Source organism: Aptenodytes forsteri, unplaced genomic scaffold (genome assembly GCF_000699145.1).
Source record: "Aptenodytes forsteri isolate BGI_AS27 unplaced genomic scaffold, ASM69914v1 Scaffold201, whole genome shotgun sequence".
Lineage (NCBI taxonomy): Eukaryota > Metazoa > Chordata > Aves > Sphenisciformes > Spheniscidae > Aptenodytes > Aptenodytes forsteri.
Genome location: NW_008796209.1, coordinates 406,407 through 430,060, shown reverse-complemented (window position 1 = coordinate 430,060; position 23,654 = coordinate 406,407). Strand labels below are relative to the sequence as shown.

Sequence of the window (23,654 nt, the reverse complement as noted above, 5' to 3'; positions counted from 1 at the left end):
AGTGATAGCCAGTATGTGTATTCGCTGCTCACTGATCCCACTGGGCAGTATGTCTACGTGTGTGCTCCTGAAACGTATTCCTACCTGGACTGCTGGGATTATAATTTTCAGATGGATTCCATTCAAAGAGCTGTGCTCGAAGACAACACAATTGCTGTCTGTGGTTTTAAAGTCCCTCTTGGCAGTGAAGATGAGCTATTTTGGTTTGCTGAAGAAGAGTCTTTAGATGATTATACAACAAATAAACCTCTGGATTTGTCAGTAGCTTTGCAGAGGAGCAATCAGCTAATGAACATGAATTTGGAGACTTTTTCACAAATGTTTGAAGAGTCTATTTATTACCAGAGAGAGCAGCCATTAGACTTCTCAGGTTATAAACTTCAAAAACTCAAAGTAGACTTTAGACCTGAGAAGGAAACCCTGCATTATTCAGACGAGTCTCCACCAACCCTTGATCTCAGAATACATTCCAGAGTGGCTTTTGATAAATTGCTGAATAAGGAAGTCCACACCAAGGAAGTGGATAAGGCTGTCCCCGTGACAACTACTGAGAGTGGGTCATCAGGATTCTTTGGTTTCCATCTGTTTCAATCTACTTCTAAAGCTGAAGAAACTGTGGCATCTACTGGAAGAGTAACAGAAGCAAAAAAGACTGAGGAAGATAAGAAAACACCAATGAACAAAGTTAGCTCTTTATTTTCTGCTTTGGGTGGACTGATTGGAAAGTCTTCAGGTCCTGACCCTGAGACATCAGAAGATTCTGCCTTGAAGACAACAGACATACAGTTAAAATCATCTGAAAATAAAACTGATGTTTTATCACTTGCACCAAATAGAAAATTAGATGAGGCACGAGCAGAGCAACAGTTTCCTGTTACATCAGAACCGAGAAGAAATACTTCATCAGAACTTAATTTGGAGGCTGCTAGAAGTGAAAAGCCAGAATTAAATCGGAATGAAAACATCCATGTTAAAAAACCAGGATTAACAAAATCTCCTTCTCAACTGAGCCAAATTGCTCCAGATGGCAGGCCCATACGAGAAGAGAGACCTGTTAAAGCAACACCAGCTTCCAGGCATCCTGAAGGGCATTCAAGTATTAATGAACCCAATCAGTCACAGCCCAATCAGAGCCACCCAGTCACTGAGCCTGAGGAGACATTATTTAAAAGCGCTCTGAAATTGTTCAGTCTTGGAGAAGATTCTCCTACAAGCTCAACTGCCAACAAACCCCAAACTTCTGGATTTTTTGATTTCTTTAAAACGCAAGTAAGCAAAGCACCACAGCCATCACCAGATTTGCAAAAAAGTCAAAGTGATAAACCAGAAAAGGTGATACAGCCAGAACAGAAGGAAACCTCCAGCATCTCATCATTATTTGGATCCCTTGGAGATCTCTTCAAAGTGGAGGCTGTGTCTTCTCAACCGACCCCAAGTACTACGACTCTGCCAAAAACCAATAGAACTGTGGCTGAGTCAAGACAACAGACTGAGAAGCCTGGGGGTCTTCAGAGTGACAGTATGGCAAGTCTGTCCTCCACCCCTAAGGAAGGGGTGAGAACAGAAGGCATGGACAGGCAGGTCTCTCCTAGCCCTGGGGTGCAAATGGAACAACGAAGCAGAAAAGCTGAGGAGGAGTCTCCTGAGAGTAAAAAAGTGCCTCCTGGAAACACTTCACAGAAGCCAATGGGTGTAGGTCCCAAAATAAGCCAATTGAGTCACTCAGCTGTGCAGCAGAGCAGCTTACCCACGGTTACACCAAAGCAACAAGGAGGAAATCGTTTGGGAGGCACAGTTAATCAGGCAAAACCAAAGCCTGATCAGACACCTAAAGAGTCGGGTTTCAGTTTGCCGTTCAACTTTTCTGCTATCACTGGTTCGAAATCACAGCCAGCACAGCCAGCCAGTAGGAGCATATTCTCCTTCTTCACTGGATCAGATGAACCAAAGCCTTCAGCACCTGCTACTGCTCCTGCTAGTGGGAAGCAGCAAGAAACAGAGGGGCTGTTTCATCTGCCCTCCTTCTCCAGCGGTCCAACTGCGGAGAAGAGAATACCTCAAAGAAGTACTAGCTTTAGCTTCTTCAGTTTGACATCCTTTTTGGATGAAAAGCCAGAAACTGCTCCGGGACAGGAGAATAATACAAAACCAGCTAAACCAGTGAACTCTAAGCCATACATGAAGCAAAATATTTCCACTGACTCTGGTGTCAAAATTAGCAGTTCTGCCAGGCAACAAGATGCAGACAGTAAAAAAGAAGTGGATGACATTATTGCAGCAGTGACTGGCAAACAAATGTCTGATAACCTCACAATTGCAGAAAATAAATCAGAAATGCTGGCAGTGGAAAATGTAGAAAGTGTTGCTGAGGCAGCTGAAGAGAGAGACCTAGAGAAGCTTCCACAGACCGATGACACTGCAGTAGCCAATTCAGCTGCTTCTGGTCCTTGCCTTCAGACTCCCAGTGTGCAGGAGGGTTCTCAGGGCCAACAGACTATTTCCTTAGGGGGAAAAGAAGATGTTTTGGGTAGCACAGGGAAAATGGACAGTGTTGCATTTCCTGTTGATAAAGAAGAGCCTTATTCTTCAAAAGAACAAGCTTCTGAAAATAAAGATTATAGCATGGCCTTAGGTGATAAAATGGATTCCCAAAGTCTAAATGACTTAAATATTATGAGTGGCATAAAAAATGAAGCAGTCTCTGAAGAAGTATGTGTACAGCATGAGCTGCCAGAACATAAATTACCCAAACAAACTCTTGGTGACAGGTTGCAACAGGCACAAGAGCTACACTCTCCTAAAATGCCAGAGGCATCTAATTTGCAAAACAAACCTAAGGAATCTGAGAGTGATAAATCGGTACTGGATTCTTCAGTTGAAATGTTTTCAAGTTTCATGACAAAAATGAAACCACCTAAAACGTTATCTGGTTTCTTTTCCCAACCTCAAGCTTCAGCACCTCCTACTGCACAGAAGAAAAGCTCCTCTTTCTTTGGTTTCTCATCCCTCCCAAGTGGCCCAGCACCAGCTTTCACAAATGATCTCTTTGGCATCTTCAAAGGTCCAAAAGAATCTCCAAAAGAGATGCCTCCAAAATCCACCCCTAAATCTCAAAGCAGTAGTGTGAAAGATGTCATTGAGTCTGTTCCAGCAGAAGGCTCTAGGAAGACAGAAAATACAGCTGCAGCCAGAGAGTCTAAAAGAGACGTCATGAGCTCTCTGAAGGAGGATGTATTACCTGTTTCAGCAGAAAAGAACTCCACAAAAGAGTCTCCTATGAAAATAGAAACTGAGGAAAATAGGAACTCGGAAACCTGTAAAGAGGAACCTTTGAGGATCACTCCAGAAACAGCAGTCTCTAGTGAAAACCAAGCCCTCGAGGTTCTGCAGTTGGATCATGATGCACAACCCTCTGAGATGGTAGATGCTGAGCCATGCCAGTCTGATTTCAGTAATGCAGTTGATACAGTGCAGGCTGAGGCCACTGACCAGACTGATGTAAATACATGCCAACTACATGTGGGGTCTTCACATCTAACAGAGGAACAAGCTGCTTCTACAGCAGCTTCTGATGGGTTTGAACTGGAAATGGAAGTCCCAACTAATGAGGCAGACATAAACCTTTCCCAATTGGATGAGAATGCTACACTTGAATCAGAGCCTGCTGTTACAGGGGATCAGGCTAATGCTGGTATTGATCATCAGGACATGATCAGTAGTAATGGTAGAGAACCCACAGCTCCAGCTGATGAGCCCAGTGTTCATCTGCTCCAGCTGAATGAAGAGAAGACAAGTGATGTAGAACAGCAAACTGCTGAACAGGAGAAACATTTAGCAATTGATGAGGTGCCTGTAGAAGGGGTTGCTTCTAAATGTGACTTGAAGAAACAGGGCAAACCCAGTAACGTTCCTCCAGATGCAAACAGTAGTAAAACAGTCTTTGAAATACCAAACATGTCCAGTTTGCCAAAATTCAGCTTTATGTCATCTGCTGATAGTGGAAAGCCATTTGGGTCATTCTTCTCTCAGCAGCCACCTTCTGTTAATAAAGCAGGGGCAGATCAGGGCCTCATGTCCAGCTTTAAGAAACTTTCTTCGACTCTGTTTGAAGGAGGTAGTGAAGAAAAGGTGAGTAAGCCAGAGAGTGCCCAAGGAGCAGTATTTGGGAAAAAGCTAGATTTCTCCTTTCCCTGGCAAAAAGACAACAGGGAGACCTCTGCCAAAAGGGAACCACATGTACCACCAGAGGCTTTGTCAAAACCAGATGACAAGGTGTTAGGAACAGTCAGTTCAGATGAAAAGTCAAAATCTGCAGTCTCAGATCAACTGACTGATGCAAATATAGAGGTAGACTTGTCTTCGAAGCAGCCTGACACCGTAGACAATGAACTTTCTGAAGAACCATCTGGTGCAAGCGCTGTTGATGGTACATCCAACGAAGAGCTGGGAGAGAAGTTTGATAAAGAGTCAGACGATCAGCAGAACGTGATTTCAGATGAACTGCAGAAAGAAGATCAGGCAGAAGAGCACACACCAGATAAGCCTGAACTGACGGAAACTGAGCTTGCTTCTGCTCCTAATGGAGCAATGCTTCATCCTAGCACACAAGCTGCAGATCTGAATAGCGTGGAGCAACTGAATGAGAAAAGGCTAGTTACAAATGAGGCATAATAAATGGTTTCAAGTTTTTGACCATTTATAATGCAATACTGCAGCAGTAGATATTGGCCTTGGTGTCTGTTTGTAGCTCAGTCCCATCCCCTATTTGTTGTCAAATGTTTGTAGTATTACTGATAGCTGTCACAGAGGATGTGGCAAACTGCAGTCACTAGTTATGTACAAGCCCTTTGACATTTACTCACCTTTTTCCACTCTTTTTTTCTGTAAGTGTAATTGTATTTCCCATGTTCTTATACTGTGTCCCACTGAATGAGATGCTTTTAGTGCTAATTTCATTAGCCTTTCAGAAGTTATATTCTTTGTGTGTTAATTCTGCTGCATACAATTCACTTTGCTTTCTTGTTTAGTGATAACTATGCTGTATTTGCTAAGAAAAAAGTAACAGTAGGTAGAATGTATTGGAAGGAACGGGCATTTTGTTTTCAAAATGCAGGGTAAGCGCTTTTAATTTTAGAGATAAATTTAACTTACTGTTGATGTATTATAGAACTCATTAGGTCCATTTCACATTATTGAAGATTTTAAAACATTTTCAGAGATATCAGTGAAGGTATTCTAATACTTGCTCTTCCTAAAATCTGTGCAAAGGTTATTTCATGCACTTAGGAAAGCCCCTAAAGGAAGGTATCAGTATTTCATGAGACTATTCAGTCCTGTGCATGCGTTAAGTTACAGCTGCCCTCAAAAATCAAAAGAGAGACTCGCTAAACTTATATCTCTGTGTGATGTAAGTGAAACTTGTGCCTCTGATTGTACAGTTGCAACACTGCACTCCCAAAACTTCCTATCTGGCTTCAGATTCTCCTAAGTGTGCGAGTGAGAGAAACATTAGTGCTGCTTAATTCTTGGCCGTAGTTTTCCTGACTGCATGAGAAATTTCCATCCACTTTATTTTGTGTGAGGATTCTAGGAATTCAGTCCTGGAAGTGGTGTCTTGAATCACAGAGATCACACACCTGTGGTGTTGGTTTTTTTGTATGAATTAAATTCTTGAAAAAGCTCTGTTGGAGTGAGACATGTGGCTTCCCTTTGAACAATTGCTTTACTTTTGTAAAAGGTTTTAAGTTGATAGTCTTGACAACCTTAATCTTGACTGCAGTGTATTTTATCATAAATGTATAATATATATAAAAATAAAGTTAACTTTAAGTTAAATGTACTTCTTAGCAACAGCTTAAATGGTCATGGTAAAGACCTTAGATGCAGTGAAACTACAGAATACAGAAACACTTCTACTCTGAATTGCTATGTTTCCATTCTTATTCCTGTCTGGTTATTAGAATATCTTCACTGGCAGTTTCTAGCTGACGTAAGGTGAAGAAGTAGTCAGTTGGTGCAAGAAAGACCATTGGTATATATGGTCAATATACTGGTAGGCTGTGTATGAAGTATTTCTACTGCCTACCAAAATTTTGAGGTTCAGAAATTTAGGTGTAGTTCAGGGGGCATATATGACTTCATAACATGTCTTTTCAGTGATATTTAGTGTCCCACTCGGTTTGTTAGATGTGCAGATTGCTTTGCGTTTCTCCAAGCCACTGTTTTTTCTGATGGACTTTCTTATTCTCTCATAGTCCTGCTGGCAGTAGTAGATACAGCTCCTCTTGTAACGTCAGCCAGGGAAGCTCTCACCTAAGTGAGCTGGACCATTCCCATGAAAGTGCCCATGGCTCTGAGCAAGATGATGATCACCAGGAAAGAGAATCGAATCATTCCTACCACAGTTCGGGCAGCTACCAGAAGGATGGTCAGGCATGGCTCAGGGAGCAAGAGGAGCCTCGCAGCAAAGAAGAGGAGGAGAAGGTCTGCGAGACAGAGGAGAAATGTGCAGACCATTCTGCAGCTAAGTTACCTCTGGAACTTGAGAAGCCCAAGGATGTTGATGCAGGAGCCCAAGTGAGGTAGGTGAAACTATTACTGAGTTCTTTTCAACTAATTCAAAGAGGATTCCTCTCTTTGCTATTTCCTGGGGCAAATTATGTACGTTGTTCTTGCAGCCTTCTCTAACAACTAACTTGATGTTGCTGATCTGTGAAAAATCTTTATGTGCAGGACCAGTTATTTATGAGACATTGGCTAAGCTTAAACTATATTTTCTATGTATGTAAAGAGGAACGCCTGCTAGTGCCTTGAAGCTCGTTTGCTGTATTTTCTGTTTCTGATTTGATGAATGTAGTCTGGCCCAAAGATAGCTGCTTCCATGGCTCATGTGTGATCAAGCTTATGTGAGAGCAACCAAGAACTACATGTAGTCATGGTTAGAGCTGCACTAGTTCCTTTCTTGTGTAGTAGGCTACCACAATTAGAGTTAGTGTTTATGTAGTTGTAGGTTGTAGAATTACAATATGAATAGACATGTTGCTCTCACTTACTGTGGCAGCTTTTCTTGTCCTTGCACTTGGGCTTTCCAAGCTGTCAGCAGTATTGAAAACAGTCTTAAAGTATTTCAGCGAAGTTTGGAGGACTAATGCACTGGGTTTTGTACAGGTTTTACAGGAATTTCAAATTTCACTACTTAACTTAGGAAGTGACTTTTTTCCTTGAGGTAATCAAGTCATTGCAGCCCCAAGTGTGGATATGGTTATACTTTCTTAAGTATGAGGGATTGTTTTCATCTGCTTCAGTTAGATCTGTGGAGAGATGTCTGCCTGTCTCTACCCTTTGGAGGGTACAGCTGGTGTCACTGTGCTTATATGAGAGAATTAACCACAGCCGTTCATGTGTAGGCAACCCTTACACTAATGATGTAAAAAAGGAAAACAAGACTAGAGAAAGTGTTAAACTGTTTTTAAACTCTGACTCACTTTCCTCTTCTCCTTACAGAGCAGCAGGAGTCTTGTCCCAGAATGGCTGGCCTATATTTGTTCACAGGGAAGGTTATTCACATAGTCTATTTCAGGCTAATTTAGGCATCTAACTTGGATACTCCTGCATCACTGGCTCCCTTTCTCTCCAATCTCTGGCAATGCTTTCCTGTCTCCATGGAGTATGCATGGAACTGAGCTCTGAACATTGATCCTTAGAGTTGCACCTGAGCTAGATGTGTAGCATGGATGCATGTTGCTCTCAGCTATGGTTTTTTTTTTTATACTGTCAGCAGTGTGGGGTTCTTTTGCAGACAGGGAAAGATATTTCGGTGATTTACACCTCAGCAACATACAGAGGAAGGAATGCAACCAAAGGCCCAATGTATCATGAGGTTAGGGAGTGTAAAATGTGCTGTAGGACACTGAGATGGAGTGTTGCTGCCAGATGCACATGCCCTCTTGAAAAGCTGTAGGAAAGAGTGGAGTGAGAAAGGTGCAGTGAATGGGGAAAAACACAGCTGCGCACTGTTGCCAGTGTTTCCACTGAAGAGGGGCTGTAAATTTGTAGCAGTAGGGGTGAGTAGGAAGAGGTAGTGGTTAGAAGGGACCTGCAACAGGCATGGGGATGGAAAATCTTCCATCTGCCTCTTTGTGTGCAGTTATGATACCAATGTGTTGAACTGGCTTTATCAGGTACCTTGGACTGCTTTCCTGATGTTCTGACCAACATCGTCTTACTCCTGTGGCTGGATTGTATCCTAGCTTATATCTTTCAGCTCATCAGTTTCCAAGACAGTTCCTGTGTATAAGGAAACCTCTGCTTTAGCCTCTCACTTCCCAGAGCATGTGCGGGGCTGTGTTGACTGGAGCCTGTTGGTTACTTCAGCTTCCAGAGCTGAAGCTGTGATTGCACTGTGTAATGTTGAATCTTTAATGCTGCAGATGAGTGTTTTTCATATAGTGATTTTCTGTTTCTTGCCTTTAAGCTACCATGGTGACAACGAGCCACCACCATTTCCTCCAGCAAGAGCCCATTGGATTAGAGCCATTAGCAAAGTTCGACTGCAGCTTCAAGAGGTAGGATGTTCACTCCTTCTCTGTGCTGCCTGGGTTTTAGTTCCGTGGCTGAAGGTTTCATTTCTTCTTCCTTGTAAGACACCTCTTACAGTTTTGATGTTTTGCAGACAAAAATTTCATCAGATGTATTGTATAGGACTGCAGCATGTTGTGATGGTCTTAGAGCTATCTAATTCTACCAAACATTTTGAACATCATTGTGTGGAACTGGAGATGAATACCAGAAAAGATGCAGAAGCAGAGAGATTAGCTCTGGATTTGTAAATAGTAATAATAATGTCTGGGACTAAATGGTTTGTGTTAAACTGTTTGAAATGAAGACTTTTTCTCAAGGCAACTTGAGGATAGCTTGTTAGCTTAGTAGGAGTTATCTGTATTATTTGTCATGTGAAAATGTTGCTTGGGAAACTTTACATCAAATATTTTTATATATACTAATTGAAAGTGGGTGTATAATAAGTCTTGGTATTTCCATCCCATGAAAGTAAGATTTAAAAATAAATAATCTTGATTTGGACAGTCAAAAGGAAAAGGTTGTGACATTTTCTTCAACAGTATAAACACTCTTCGTTTAGAAAACAGTGATTAAAACCCAAAAAGTTGTTGTTTTTTTTTTAAAAAAGTCTTATGCTTTCATCCATCTGTATGCCCACAGAAAGATAACATATGGTGTTCATATTCTATAGATGATTGCCTACTACCCAAAGTGCAGAGTTAATATATTTCATTTAGAAATACTACTTTCTTCTACAGTTCTCCTGTTTTGTTTTTTTAAGAAATTATTTTACAGTATCTATCTATCAGTAGCAGGACTTCTTTCTCTTCTGGATTTGTTGCAAATTTTTAGGAAAACAAATTTTTTTGTGTGTGTCTGGGGAGGCATCTGAAGTGCCATAGCAGAAAGAGTTGTTCCGTTGGCTTATCTGGATTGTAAATTCTTTCTCATCTAACAATTACTGTGTTACTTCACTTTTGAGCAGAAGGGATTTGCGTCAAAACTGTCAGTATGACAAGGAAAGTGAAATTTAAGAACACTGTTAGTATCTAAGAAGAAAAGGAACTTCTGTTGTGATTTGGTAAAGCATGCAAGCAAAACAGTTTAGTTCTGTGCCTTATGGAAAACAAGTGCACAAACATACTAGAAGGGACAAGAGATTCAGTGACGCCTCTCCCTGGAGATACCTCTTTTTTTTTTTTTTTCTGAGAGAGTACAAGGTCCACGAGGTGGTTCAGCATCAATCTTTGTGTTTCTGCTGAATTGGAAGGAAGACATGCTTTGAGGTGACTGTTACAGGAACACTGGTTTAGTTATGATAGCAAAATGTCATGATTTGCTTTGCTTTGACGACTCCTAACAACTATTGATCCAAAATTCCCTTAAAACAAAAAACATAAGAGGTAGAGGTTTCCAGCAGCCTGCTCCAGAGCTTAGCTGTCTTTACTGTGCAAAGGCTTTTCCTAACCTCTGCTCTAGATCTCTCTTGTGCCATATAAATCCATTTCTCATGATTAGGACGAGGAGTAAAGGAGCAGAACTGATTCCCTTCCTCTCTGGAATAGTGAAGAGCTGCTGCAAAGAGAGGATGAAGCCCCACTCACTCTTCTCATGTTCACTAAATGACCCTTTTTCTTTTAGTCTTTTCTTGCGAGGTTTTGTTTTTAGGCACTCTTTAATCAGTCTGTCTTTTCTTTTTTTTTTTTTTTTTTCCCCCCCCCCCCCCTTTCTTTGTTTTTCCTGAAGTTCAGTGTCCAAAGCTGAATGTAGAACTGAGCTGAGAGCCTGCTCATGTGCACTACAGAGCAACAAAGACCTTGCTCCCCAGGCTGTGATCCTGATATCCCAAGATATCAGGTATCCTGCTGTGACAGTGCCTTTTTATCGCAGACTAACACTGATGCATAGTTACCCTTTCCAGAGCTGAGGTTCCTTCTAAAGAAGTGCTTTGTCAGTTGTTCCCTGACCTAATTTGTGTTGGATTACAGCTGAATATGGCTTTGCACTTTTTCTTACAGAATCGTTTTTTTCACTCCTTAAGCACATTGCTGTCTGTCTCTTCCTAATCTGTTATGCCTACAAATCCTTCAAGTTGTACATGAAAAAGTTGTGTAGTACCCAAGCTGCCAGGCTATGTGCTACCAGAGCTGCCTGAGGGACCCTGCTTGATACGTTCTTTGAGTTTGGCTACCCTGAGTATAATTTTTTCTAGTGTGTTTGCATCTATTTTAGCAGTTTCATCCAGACCTCAGGATATAAAACTTATACTGTTCTTCTCCTACCCCTAAGACTAATTTACCTTGTCATAGAAGGAAGTTAAATGCATTTGACACAGTCCTACTCTTGATGAAACTATGCTCGCTCTTATTTCTCTCCTTTTTATGTTCTAGGAGATTTGCAAATAATTTGATTATTTGTTCCAGTCTTCAATTCCCGGGGTGGGGGGAAAGTCAGGTTAGCACTTTCATAATTATCCAAGTCGTCCTCTTCCTATTTTTTAAGCATAAATGCTTGCTTTGTCCTTTTCAAATCTTCAAGTGCGTTGCCTGTTTTTCAAGTTCTTAGCGCTTTGTGATTGTCGGTGTTGCAACCTAGTACCTGAGGATGAAAATTTATCAGGGCCAGCTGACTTAGAACTACCTACCTTATCTGTTTGCTTTCAAATTTGTTTTCCTTCACTGAACCCTGTTTTTTTTAACTTGCTAAACTTTTTTTCCTCTTTTTAAAAAACAATATTAAATCTGTCAGCTGCCTGACTGCAGCTGTCCCTGTCAGTGAAGACCTGAAGCAATTAAGGCATCAAATGTTTCAGCCTTCTTAATGCCACCTGATGATAGCTTTGTCTTCCTGTGAGTAGCAGCCATGTTTTTTTGGTCATATTGTGTGTTTACTGCTAGGTGTTTAATTTTGTGCTTCGGCCTTTTGATTTCTTTCCTGCGCAATCATGCTTGTCCTTAAAAACTTAATCAAGAAGATATCTGTGGTTCGAGGTTCAAGCCCTCTGAAGAGCTTGTGATTTTTTTGGACAGGTCTCTCATTGTACATCCTTTCCTTCCTCTTCACTGGGATAGCTTGTGATTTTTATCTCTTAACTGTTAACAGCTTCCTGAACTCCTGGTCCTTTAAGCCTGTTTCTCATGAGCTCTAGCTACTGATTTTCTCAGTTTTTATTAGTTTGTGTTCTTGAATTACTAGTGTTTCTAGCTTATCTAATTCCTTTCCTTCCAAGGTATCAGGAAGACTGTCACAGTTTTCTCAGATGCATTTGCATCCTCATTTCTCTGTTCTTTTGCTGAAATCTAGAAGAGCATCTATGCTAGTTGCTTTCCGCACCTTGTGCATCATCATCAGCTTGTTCCTAGATCTTGTTTGAAAGTCAGTGATATGAATACAGACTACCCAGATAAATATCAGGATCTGAAAGGTCTCTGTGATGATAGTTTAACAAGGTGATTCTGTTGGTAGTTAGAAAAGGTCACGTCGCCTATGGCTGATCATTCTATTAACATCTTCCCATCTTCTATCATTGCCTAGAAGCTTTCAAGAGGACTATCCTCCTCTTTTGTTACAGCACTTAGAGCAGCTGCTTATGTCCTTAATGTTCAAAGGGATACCTCCAGCTCTTTTCCAAGTTCCCCTTCCTCAATGTGCAGTATCATTTCATTAATACGCATGGAGCTCCAGCTCATTGATCTGAACTACTGGATTTCTTTCACATAGACTACTGAAATGGTTCTTATGATTCTTAATTGTTACTGATCTGGCTGAAATTTGAAAGAAAGAAAAGGGGGGGAAAAAAAAAAGGACACCTAAGAAGTTTCCATATGTGATGCGATTATAAATCCCCATAGCAATTCAGCCTCCTACCTGGGAAGAGATTAATATTCATGTGAATAATATACATGCATCCTACAGCACCATGAGTCAGAGAAATGTAGTATTTTAATTAAGACTTGACAGTTATAAAATGGCACAGAAATTTGTAACTGTGCGTGTTAAAAAAGCTTTGTGGTAGCATGCACAGTTTTTTCTTCACTTCTGCTGTTTTGCTTGTTCCCTCTCTGTGTTTGTGAAGAGGAAACTTAATTATGCCAGAATCAAACTAGGGTTTTCAGCCCTGAGAGGAATGACTCAATAATTCTCACCTTCACACTTAGAACTTTGTCTACAAAGAGGGATTAATTGATAGCTCGTCTGCTGTAGTCCTTCTGTGGGAGCTTCTTTTCCAGAAGAAGAACAAACACATAGCTATTGCGTCTTCAACTTGCAGCCCTCCTTAACTGAAATAGCCTTCAGCTAGGGACTTCAGCTGTGTGACTCTTAAAGTTACACAAATTTGAGTCTGAGCTTTGTATAACACAGAAGAATTGGCGGATCGGAGAAAAGCAAAAATTTGGTTAAATCATCAAATTGCCTCTCTTACCAATTCTTTCAAGTGTATTTAAGTATTTTATCCACTTATATTGAATTTGTCTACGGGGGAAAAAGTCTTATGCATCATTTTCCTCTTTTATGTCAGGAAATTAAATACATCAATTTACTTGTTTTCATTTCAGAACCAAAGTCATTGGAGCAGTGTTTCCTCTTTGGTTTTTCTTCTCCTAGATGCCATTTTATACCAATTATTTTGATTTTAATCTTTGCCTTTCCCTGTTAAATGTCAATAGTCTGTTCGACTGTTATGTAACTAGATCACATACTGAGATGGCAGATGTAGTTCCTGACATTGTTTTTCTGGAATATGATAAGCACCTTCAGCGGGGAACTGAATGACTGTTCTCCTCTAGTCTTACAGGTACCCAATTGTATCCTCAGCCTTATTTTCCCATGCCCTGTATTTTCACAGTCAGCACTTCTGATCGAGTACCTGCAAATATTTAAGAACCTTCAGGGTCTTGCTTTTAAAAGCCCTGGTCCAGGGAGGGTGTTGTATTGGTGATTTTGGAGTGTGAAGCCATATTTTTATTTTGAGAAAGAAAGCTGTTGGTGCAAACCGCCACTATTCCCTTCTTATGTACCTGTGGGGTGCCCTGAAGAGTCCTTTCTGGACTTCCACTATTCCACTGTTAGTGAGGAGACCAGCAAGGCACTAACTGGTGCCAGTTTTGGTTGCTAGTTTGATTGTAAGTTACCTGCCTGCCCCTACTCCCCACATGTGAATCTAAGCCCTCTGATCAGTAAAAACATGTACCGTACACCAGCCCAGATGGCTAGCGGAGAACACACCTGCTTTGAGCCAGTCACCGAAAGATTAGAAACTGTCCCTTTCCACTTCTCATGAACTGTGCAGTCCGTGCAATAGTTTACTTTGGGCATTTTATTTCCTTTAAGCTTTGTTGCCTAGGTGTCTTTTTATCAGTCCCGTGAAGATGAGTAAGCTCTGCATTTTCAAAGCCTCCCACGCAGTGGCAAAGCAGCAAACTGAAGCACTGTGACTCTAACAGAGTTACTAGAAACTTCTCTTCATACAGAAAAACTACAACTTCAGTTAAATGTCTTCCTTCTTTTCTACCTGTTGAATTTATGAAGGTTATCTTTAACCTCCACCAAAATACCAGCATTGCTGATCAAATGTTCCAGGGATCAGGTTTGGTGGGGATCGGTAGAACAACTTTGTGCTCATGAAATCGCTGTTCCTGCACCAGAGGAGAGCAGGTCTGTGTAGGTACGGCGCGATCCGAGGGTCATTGCAGGCTGCAGTGCAGACTGTCAGGTGGCTGTGCTCACAGTGGCAGTCAAATGCTTTCTGCATACCGTATCTATAAAATGCAGATGCGGCTTTCAGATCCCTTTGGGATTCCACAACAATAACTATTTAGAAAGCATTTAAATACAGAAGTAGTAGAGGTGTTCTACTATCTCCCCATGCCATAATCTTACTTGCCTGGGTTACATCTGAGTTTGCAGACTGGCAAGTCTTGTGGGACTCCCCAAAGCCCTTCATGGCTTTCCCAAGGCAGCTTTCCGTGCGGTGTGATTCCCTGATGCTTGAACAACCCGTGTCTGTTGTCTCTTCTGGTTGCCTCTCTGCGAGGGAAGGTTCGGCTGACATGCTGTACTCAGAGGAGAAAAAAGCTTCTTTCATCGCCGAGTGTCTTAAATAAGATATCTGCATACTCGTATCTGTTTGGAATAAAATGCATGTTTGTTTATTCTTACTGAAATTCTCTGAGACCTACTGCCATTTTTTAACCTGCTCTACATTAGATTTTAACTGTTATAATATAGCAAAGAGATAATTATTTGTGTGTACACACAACAAAATAGTGTTGTGCCTTCGTTAGCTGCTGTTGTGATTTTTGAGTAGCTTTTTGATAACCTTATCTCTAGTGGGAAAAATCAGCAGGCTTGCCCTTAGAGTAGTTACGCTAAAATTAAGAGAAATGCTCTCTTGTGGAGCAACATGCTGGTCAGAAATGCTTTTCATAATGACCACAGCAGCTAGGAGCCTGTTCAATTGCTAACAGGATTTTCTGCAAGCTTCTCTGAACATATCAATGCACCGACGCTCAACTTCTATTCACCTCTTCTAAAAAACAGTTTTGGTGTTGATGGTCTGTATTCCGCAGCACATGATTTCCTTAAAAATAAAGGGAAGGTGTTTGTGCAACATCTGGGATATAGTTTACGAACATGGGATGTTCCACAATCAGGTGCACCTCTTACTTTGTGCCAGCACTGCACATTAAGTTCAAGTAATCCAGTTTGGCTGAACTGTATGCTTCTGTTCTCTGACTTGTAAGGTCATAATGGCAGCACTGGGATGCACGTGAATAGTCTGCTGTTATATCTCATTTTTTATTTGAAACACTTCACGTGCGAGTGTTTGACTTCTGGAGTGAAGCTGGATGGAAAGTGGCTGCTGCTTTTGCAAAGTGTGGGGTTTTTTTGGGGTGGGTTGGGGATTAGACTTTCTTCTTTTGACTTTTTGAGATTGACTGGGATATGACAGATGGGAGACCCCTCTGCGGAAGAGCCAGCGGCTTAAGCTAGAATTTATCTAGAATAAGGAGGGAACAGGATTCTAGTTCTTGATCTAAGCTGGGCAATATTGAGATTTTAACGTACGTTTCCCATGTTTTAGAAAAGTGCAATGACTGATAAGCTGTAACACTCTTTTAGGGAATGACTCTTCCCTGTGCTCCCTCCCCTGTTTGGACATTTTCGACCTGAGAAATATTCCCATTCAAATTCATCATGGTCCTGTAAAGCAAGTTTTGATTCTGACAAGTTAGTGTTTTCTGAAGAAAAAGGTGTCTTGCTCATCTTCCTTCCTCTCCGTGGAAGGTTGTACCTGTGCTGATCAGAGAGCAAGATGTGGGTGGTAGCAGTGGGCTGGCAATGTGGAAAGATGACCTTATGTCTTGTAGAGCTCCCAGGTTCCCAGTTAGACTACATACCCAGAATTGCTGCCTTTTTGTACCTGGCATCGTTTCTCTTAGGCAATCTGGTCACAGCAATTTCTGTGTTTGTTATCTCCAGAAGCACTTGCGTGTCACAGGCTGAAGGAACTGTCCATGTGCACAGAGCACCTCTGAACTAGGACGAACTACAGTAAGCTCTCTTCCCCTGTCTGGTGCTGCCCAGCTTGCATTCACATTTGTACCAAGACTTTTCCAAATACTTTGTTGAGCAAGTGCTTGTCTTTTCCCAGGACCTGCTGCAGCAGTTGTCCGAAGCTTTCAGGAAAAATAGAACCCAGATCTGTTTGGAGAGTGGACCAAGTCCTCTAAATAGTATATGCCAAAGGCTGTAGAGGAATACTAAAAATGTTGAAGCTGAGGTAACTGTTGCCACCTTATGCAAAACTCCCCTCTTTGCACCTTGTTGTGGGGATGTAGTGACAGAAAGAATTATAGAAGTGTGCTCTGTTGTTAGAGGCTTGTATCTGATGTGGAGTGGGGCACAGAAACCTGTGGTGTCCTGACCACCTCGACATGGCACTTGCGCATGGTGCTGATCAGTAGAAATGGAGAGCGTTTCATCTAGCATTGGAGTAAGTCGGTTCCTCCTGCTCAGAATAGGGGTGCAATGGGAGAGGTGGGTGGGGGGACTCCTACCTGCCACATACGCAGCCCTTAAAAATAGCATTGGCTGTTGGGAAAGCCAGACTTCACACTCTTATTTTTAAGGCTTTGTGTGGGAGGAGGGGATATTTCCCAGTGTTGTGTATTACTGAAGCAATCTGTACAAGAAATGCTGCACCGGAGAGATAGCAGTGGGCTGTGGCTTACAAAGCACAAGACTTGGGGAAGAGATGAGCTAACCAGCACTGGCTGAGAGCATCATAAATGAAGCATTAACTATTTGTGCCCTGTTAGCAAATGCTTTGAATAACATCATAACTTCATAGGAAAAGGCAGTAGGTCAGAAAAAAGGGTTTGGTACATGACAATTTTGTCTTAATGTTTTTCTTTCACTTGTTTCTTGTTTTCCAAGCTGCATGGTTACACAACTTGTTTAGATGTAGGGCAGGGTTGCCTTGCATGCTTCTGAACTAATTTTTGGGGTTGTGTAAGGGTGGTTGTAACTGGAATCTTCTAGTACTGTGCATCTGGATTTAAGTAAGATGATTGCTTTCCTCCCCTGCATTGTAAAAGTGGCATTTGGAAGTCAATATGCTGTTAATAATGCTTAACGTAATGCCTGAAGACAGCAGGACTCCAGTTCTGGCTGGTGCTACATATTATGTAAAATAAAGTAAGCATTTTTATTTTCTGCACTTTTTAATGTCAATGATTTATTGCATTCAAGCCACTTGAAGGTCTTGTGGTATAGCAAAGGAATGCCGTCCATTAGGAGGTAGTTCTTGCCAGGTGATGTGAGAACTTTCTTTGCATCCAGGCTCCTTTCTTGGCCACCAAACAGGATTTTTAAGCCATATCATGGCCACCAGCAAGCTGTCTACTGTCTGCTCGTATTTAGAGTCTGAACAATTTTGTGATATTGTGGAGGACTGGTCAGATGAGCCTGGATCTAGCTGTGTGCTCATTTCCATTGCTGTGATGGTTAATAACTGGCACTTTCAAAAAGCGCTTTTTGGTCATTCCCCTTTGGTTTCATTTGAAACCTGTCCTTGGTAAAGGTGGGACCAGTTCTTCCTCCTCTTGGCTTTTGAATCTGTAAGGAAATGCCTGCAGCCTTTCCTGGCAGTCTGTGAGCTGGGTTTGTAACATGCATCCTCTGCCGAAAGGTGCTTGAGAACATCAAGGTATCGGATATCTCTTCTGCAGGGAGAATTTCCTGAACGCATTGACAGCTTCATCCTTTGTGTGCTATAAAACTAAAGATAATTTAGGCATAAAGCTGCAGTGGAATCCCAAATGTAGCTTGAGATTTTCATCTGTTGCTCAAGCATGCAGGTACCAGATGCTGGGAGGGCTGCGATAAGCCTGAGTGCTAATTTACTGGGGTGCTGTAGGCAGCGAGTCTCTTGCTGTACAGGGTAGCTTGTGCCTTCAGGCTTGCAGGATGATGTGGTACGAGGTGAGCAGCTGTGCTACTCTCTGGCCTGTGGGAGTATCCCATTAAAAACACGAGGATCCTGTTTAAGCCACTCATGCATTGGATCAGGAAGAGAGAAGAAGGGGCTGTTCTGGGTAACTATAGGCTCATTTAGTCTGCCCTTGCTAGTGTGTGAGGCTAGAAAGTGTTACTGCCTGGCAAATGGGAAATTAGTAAAAACACTAATTGCATGCTGTTTTATACTCTGTGCTGTACTGTGACATACTAGGTGGGCAGTAGGTCGCATCTGCCTGTATTTCTGTAATATTTCTAATATGCCATGTAGGAAACCAGCAAATGGTTTGGAGAAGATGTGGGCTATTGCAAAAATCAGAGAATAGGTTATGGAAGTAGGAGAGGTTGACACTGGGGCAGTCCTGGGAGGGGAGGTGCTAAGGATGTGTGAGGTGAGACCAAACAAGTATGGCTCAGCTTAGCAGACTGGAAGCTGGGAGCGGATGTTGCTGCCACGTACTAATAGAGCAGGGGAGTAAATATTGGCAAGTTTACAGCTATTTGAGCTAAAGGTTAATGTTAGCGCAAGAACAGAAGGGTATAAGCTGGTTATGAACAAACCCAGGCTAGAAATCAGAAAGCGATTTTTCTAATTGTTAGTGAACAGCTTCCAAATGGGTTTCTTTGCCCTTTCTGTTTCTAATTAATCTAAAAACGGGTCTGTTTATGAAAGCTATTATATGACAGTCGCCTGTGGGAGCAATGAATGGGACTTCATCATTCAGGAAGCCTCTAAGTAGGCTGTGAGAAATGTCCGTGGAGCCACAGCTTCCGTAACTATTTTTCGTAGCATGGCCTCTCTGTGTTCACACTGCCCACCTGCCTGCCTCTGCTGCTGAGCTGTGCTGCGCTGCAGGACCCTGTGGGTTTTGGAGCACAACCTGAGGTGCACAGGAGAGGTATTTGCTACTTAGATGCTGTCACTGAAGTAAAATTGTGAAAATCATATTGCAGCCCCTCCTGGATGGTGGCTTTTCCATGCAGTTGCATGGTAGATATTAAGGATGCTAGACTGTGTGAGGGGCTTCTTGAAGAATGGTAGTTATTAGTGACTCATGCCTGGTAATGAACCTGTCATAGATATAATTTTGTTTTCTGACAAATGTTCAACTGGTAACAGTTTCAGAAAACATGGTGTAGTTTGTAAACAGGTTTGTTCTTAAATGAGGTTTTAAAAATTCCCCATGGGATTTCAGTTGCTTATTTAGACAGTAAATTGCAATGAACCTGTATTCATTAAAAGTTTTTAAAAGCTAACACTGGAAAATTATTTTCTAGGAGAGCTTGAAAAGCAAAGAAAATATCAAGACGAAATCGGTGATATGAACTAAAAAGAAGATAATAGAGCTATCCAGCTAGAAGGAAATTTAGATTTAGCCTTTAACTGATTTATCTATTTAGCCTCACTTTGGTCAATACTTTAAGTTGTTACATATGAGAATATATGAAATACAAATAGAGATTGCTCTATGTAAAAGATCAGTTTATTTTAACCATGTTTCCATCTGTTTTTTATTTTCGTTAATGAGTCAATATTCACCTTGTATTTTAAGATAACACACATTTTTGATAAACTGTTATTGAGAAACTGAGAGTGCTAAATTTTCTTGCAATTTATTTAAGTTTTTCTATTTTGATTCAGTGTATGTTAGTGCAGCAGATTTGAAATGCATGCAAGTGTTTTTGTGATATCTAATATAATGGGTACTTTAAGGATCCAGTTTAGTCTACACAAATATCTATAGATTGGCTGGTGTATTCACTCTGAATTGTTACGCCTAATTTAAGGAACTTAATTTAAAGCAAGTAAAACTCTCCTTCATATTTTGTGACATGGTTACATGTTACTCATCCTAATTAAGTCTCTCTATTTTTAGCTCACAGTAGTAATAGCTAGTTAATATACAACTGTGTATAGCCGTTAGAATCATCCCTTTTTCATCCTGTCTTTACATCCACTTCTCTCCAGTTTTGGTGAAGGTGGAGTGGCTGCCGTGACCTGAGAGCGCAGAGCAGAGACAGCAGCTACTGGAATGACCTCCCGCCATCCCTGCTCAGTATTTGGGTGTGTTTTGGTCAAACTGCTTGTCCCTCCTGTCACAGACTTGCCAAAGGGGCTAACTGGCCTCTCAGTCACTTGACTTAGGTCAGCTATCTAATCAAAGCCTGGTTTGTCATGCAGTTTTCATCCACTTGCAGAGGCTTTCTAAATCCAGTCATTTTCCTTTTTTGCATTAAATTTCCTCCACGTCCCTCCCGATCAGGGGAGCAGACTGACTGTGTTTCTAGACCCAGTTAATTCAGGCCCCTTTGTAGACCCTGACAGATGCCTTTACTGGAGGTGTGAAAGCTGTGTCTGAGCTTATTAATACAGGTGTGATTGCTTTGTTAGAGCTATGGTGTGGCAGTGCCCCTTTTTTCTTGTTCAGTGCCTACACTAACAGTGTCCTCAGAGACTGGCAGAAGCATATATGTGGTTCATAACAAGTATTTATGGGGTATTTTGGTTCATTAATCAACTGCTATCTTCTGCAGGGAATATAAATATATGAAATTATTTCTACCTACAGAGAAAAACATATTATTTAAGCCAGGAGTCATAAAGATGAAGGTAGGGTAGTAAAAAAGATTCTTTACCTGCTTTTTGAAAGTTGGTTCATCTGTAGCAAATGAGGAAGAAAGTGCTGGCAGAGGAAGCAAACCGTCTGCAGAGGTAGCCAGGCATTGCTCCGTATGGTTATTAGTTGCTATTCCTCTGCCACACAGTTACATGATGCTGGGCAAATCATGGTGGCTTTTGAAAAGGGTTTTTCCATTGCCTCTCCCTGTGATCCATTAATTGATTTCTGGTTATTTGACTTAAGATGCTGGAAATGAGTCATCAGAGCAGTAAGTGAAGTAGCTGGAAGCCAGACTTCATAGTGTTTGATGTGCTCCAAACTTAAGTACTCTGAAAAGTCAGGCTTTTGTTATCTTCAGATGGCTGTCCAAACAGAGAAGAAGGTCTTGACCTGACTCTGCCCTCACTATTCACTTGTAATGGGGACTTTTTCACTTCACAGGTATGCTATGAAAACACCAGTTAATGCTTGAATTACTTGAGTAATACGGTGACGAGTGCAAAGAATGCTCCTTAGCCCACTGCATGTAACAGTGATGTAACTACGTGTAATGGTAGGGCCTGGCTGCAATACAATAAATAATGCATGTGGTTGTGCTTCAAATAACATGAAGGAAACAACAGTAAATAGTTTCCTGTTCAGAGAGCAGTAGGACACCCTCTCTGCTCGCTGAGAAAGGGGTTTACCTCCAACTGGAGAAGGAATCGTCTTTAAGTTCATACTGGGTGCTACCCTGTAGGATCAAGGCGCTGAATTCCTGTAGCCAAATCCTTATATGTTGGACCTGCCTTTTGCAGAATGCACAAATGGTTTTGTCAGAGACCATTTCCCTGTTCTCACTGTCAAGCTCAGGTAGGAAAACACGCTCTACAGTGTTTGAACTAAGACATTGGGTTGTGGACAGCTGGGTTGTCATGCAGACCATCCGTGGGGAGTAATGCACCTTCATCTTTTGTCACTAGAGAAGTGAACCGCAAGGGGTGACGGTACTCAGCTAGCACCAGGGTCTCTAATAGCATGCCAAGATTACATGCAAAGTTAAGACACATTGGTGCCTGTTGGCAGGTGTATGTGCTACCATGTGGTTTCCTACCTGAGACAAGTTCTGGAATGATATAGGTAAGGAGCAATAAAACTGGGACCTGGGCAGTGTGTGAAGAGATTAACTAGACCGTCTATCTTCCTCAAAAGCATCCCCGAAAAATGCATGTACTCCTCTTGTTGAAACCTTCTGGGACAGAGATTTTGTAGCTTCCGTAGACAATCCATGCTCACTTATGATTAAAAGCTTTTCCAGATGCCTAACCTAGCTTTCCACTGCTGCAAGTTAAGCCTGTTATTTCTTTATTTGTATTTACAGTAGAAATGCTGAATAGTTTACTTCCCTTCTGCTTGTCTCAACTAGTTCATATTTGAAGGCTGTTATGTCTATCTGAGGTCTACATTTCACAGCATCTGCAACTTTTCCTTCCCAAAGGAAGGAAAAAAAAGCAATTACAGCTCAGAGTACAATTTCAGTTTTTTCCACCTCCAGCACGTGTCTGTGCTCAGATGCCTTTGCAGTTTGGTGGTGCTGATTATTTAATTAGACGTGCAATTAAGACATTGATTGTAATTTTTCCAATTTAATGAAATATGAAGTCCTTATGTTTTGGATGCCACTAGGAGGGAGAGAGTTGTAATTTGAAGGAGGAAGCAGCAGAGGGAGAGTTTTCTCTGCTATAAATGCTTCCTCACTGCCTGTTGACCTAAGGTATTCAAGCTGAGTCTAGTTTAAAAGCCAGTATTATAGTTGTTTCTGGAATGGGGGCGTCCAGTTGGTAAATTTTTTGAATCAGCTGAGTTTTAGAGGGCAGCACAGATTTGCTACGAGTCCGTCTTCTGCTTGTACTTTTTGATTAAAAATGGAGAATGACAATTCAGCTAGAGAAGGGCTTCCACGCTTTCGTATGGGCAGCCAAAACCCAGGACAAAAGCTCTGGGGACATTCAGTTGTTTTCAGAAGCACATTTAAGGAAGGTTTTCTGTCTGTAATTGCTGGGGCACAAGGAGACAACATGCTACGCCAGAGCCTGTCACCTGAGACAGCTTTGCTTTTAAAATCTGACTCTGACTTTGAAGGCTGGTGTGGGCTGTGTGAGTGGGGTTGGAACTGTCTCGGCAGCGGTTTCTGAGGAGGTAAGGCTTGTTTGTGCCCCGGAGTGGCTGGAACTTACTGGATGAGGAATAAAATAGCCTCTTCTGTGAAGTGCTGGGTTGCAGAGCTGATAATATTTGGTTTTGTATTCCAAAACCAAATATTTGGTTTTGGAACCAAATGGTATTTGGAACCAAAAAATATATTTGTTTGCATATATATGCAAACATCCACATGGAAACAAGAATGGGGCAAGCAGGTTTAGCCTGTGCATTTAAAGGCTGCTTCAGATCATCTCTTGGGAAGGGCTTTGTCTGTTGTTGCGAGTGACAGTAATGACTATAAAGAAATCAAATGGAGGATGATTTTAACATGAGCTTTTCTAACTTTATGACCAACACCCCTTTAAGGATTTTGCACCTTAAAAATTCCCATGTCAGACTAAATCTGTTCTAGCCCCAGGAGGAGTTTTTGACTGGTATGGCAGCAGCAGCCTCAGAGGGAAGGAGATGGGAGAACTCATTGCAGGCAGCTGTAAGGTCTCTTCTCGATACCTGCCTGATAAAAATCGGCCTAAACTGTGAAGTGTAAAGATTTGTAACCCTGCAAAAGCATTAGTGCTATGTTAACTCATTTTTTCATTAATCTTATAAAAATCCCACTCCTGGAATCATAGAATCATAGAAGGGACCTCTAAGGGTCATCTAGTCCAACCCCCCTGACGTGGGCAGGGGCATCTTCAACTAGATCAGGTTGCTCAGAGCCCCGTCCAACCTGACCTGGAATGTTTCCAGGGAGGGGGCATCCACCACCTCTCT

General features: G+C 41.6%; 1 protein-coding gene across 1 annotated transcript in view; it reads left to right on the top strand.

Annotated features, from left to right (window-relative positions):
- Positions 1 to 23,654, top strand: part of UNC13B (unc-13 homolog B) — a 201,160-nt gene that overhangs the window by 51,312 nt on the left and 126,194 nt on the right. The window contains exons 10-11 of the mRNA XM_009288250.1: positions 6,255 to 6,581; positions 8,474 to 8,564. Coding sequence (XP_009286525.1) covers positions 6,255 to 6,581; positions 8,474 to 8,564 — 418 coding nt within the window. The remainder of the gene's footprint in view (positions 1 to 6,254; positions 6,582 to 8,473; positions 8,565 to 23,654) is intronic.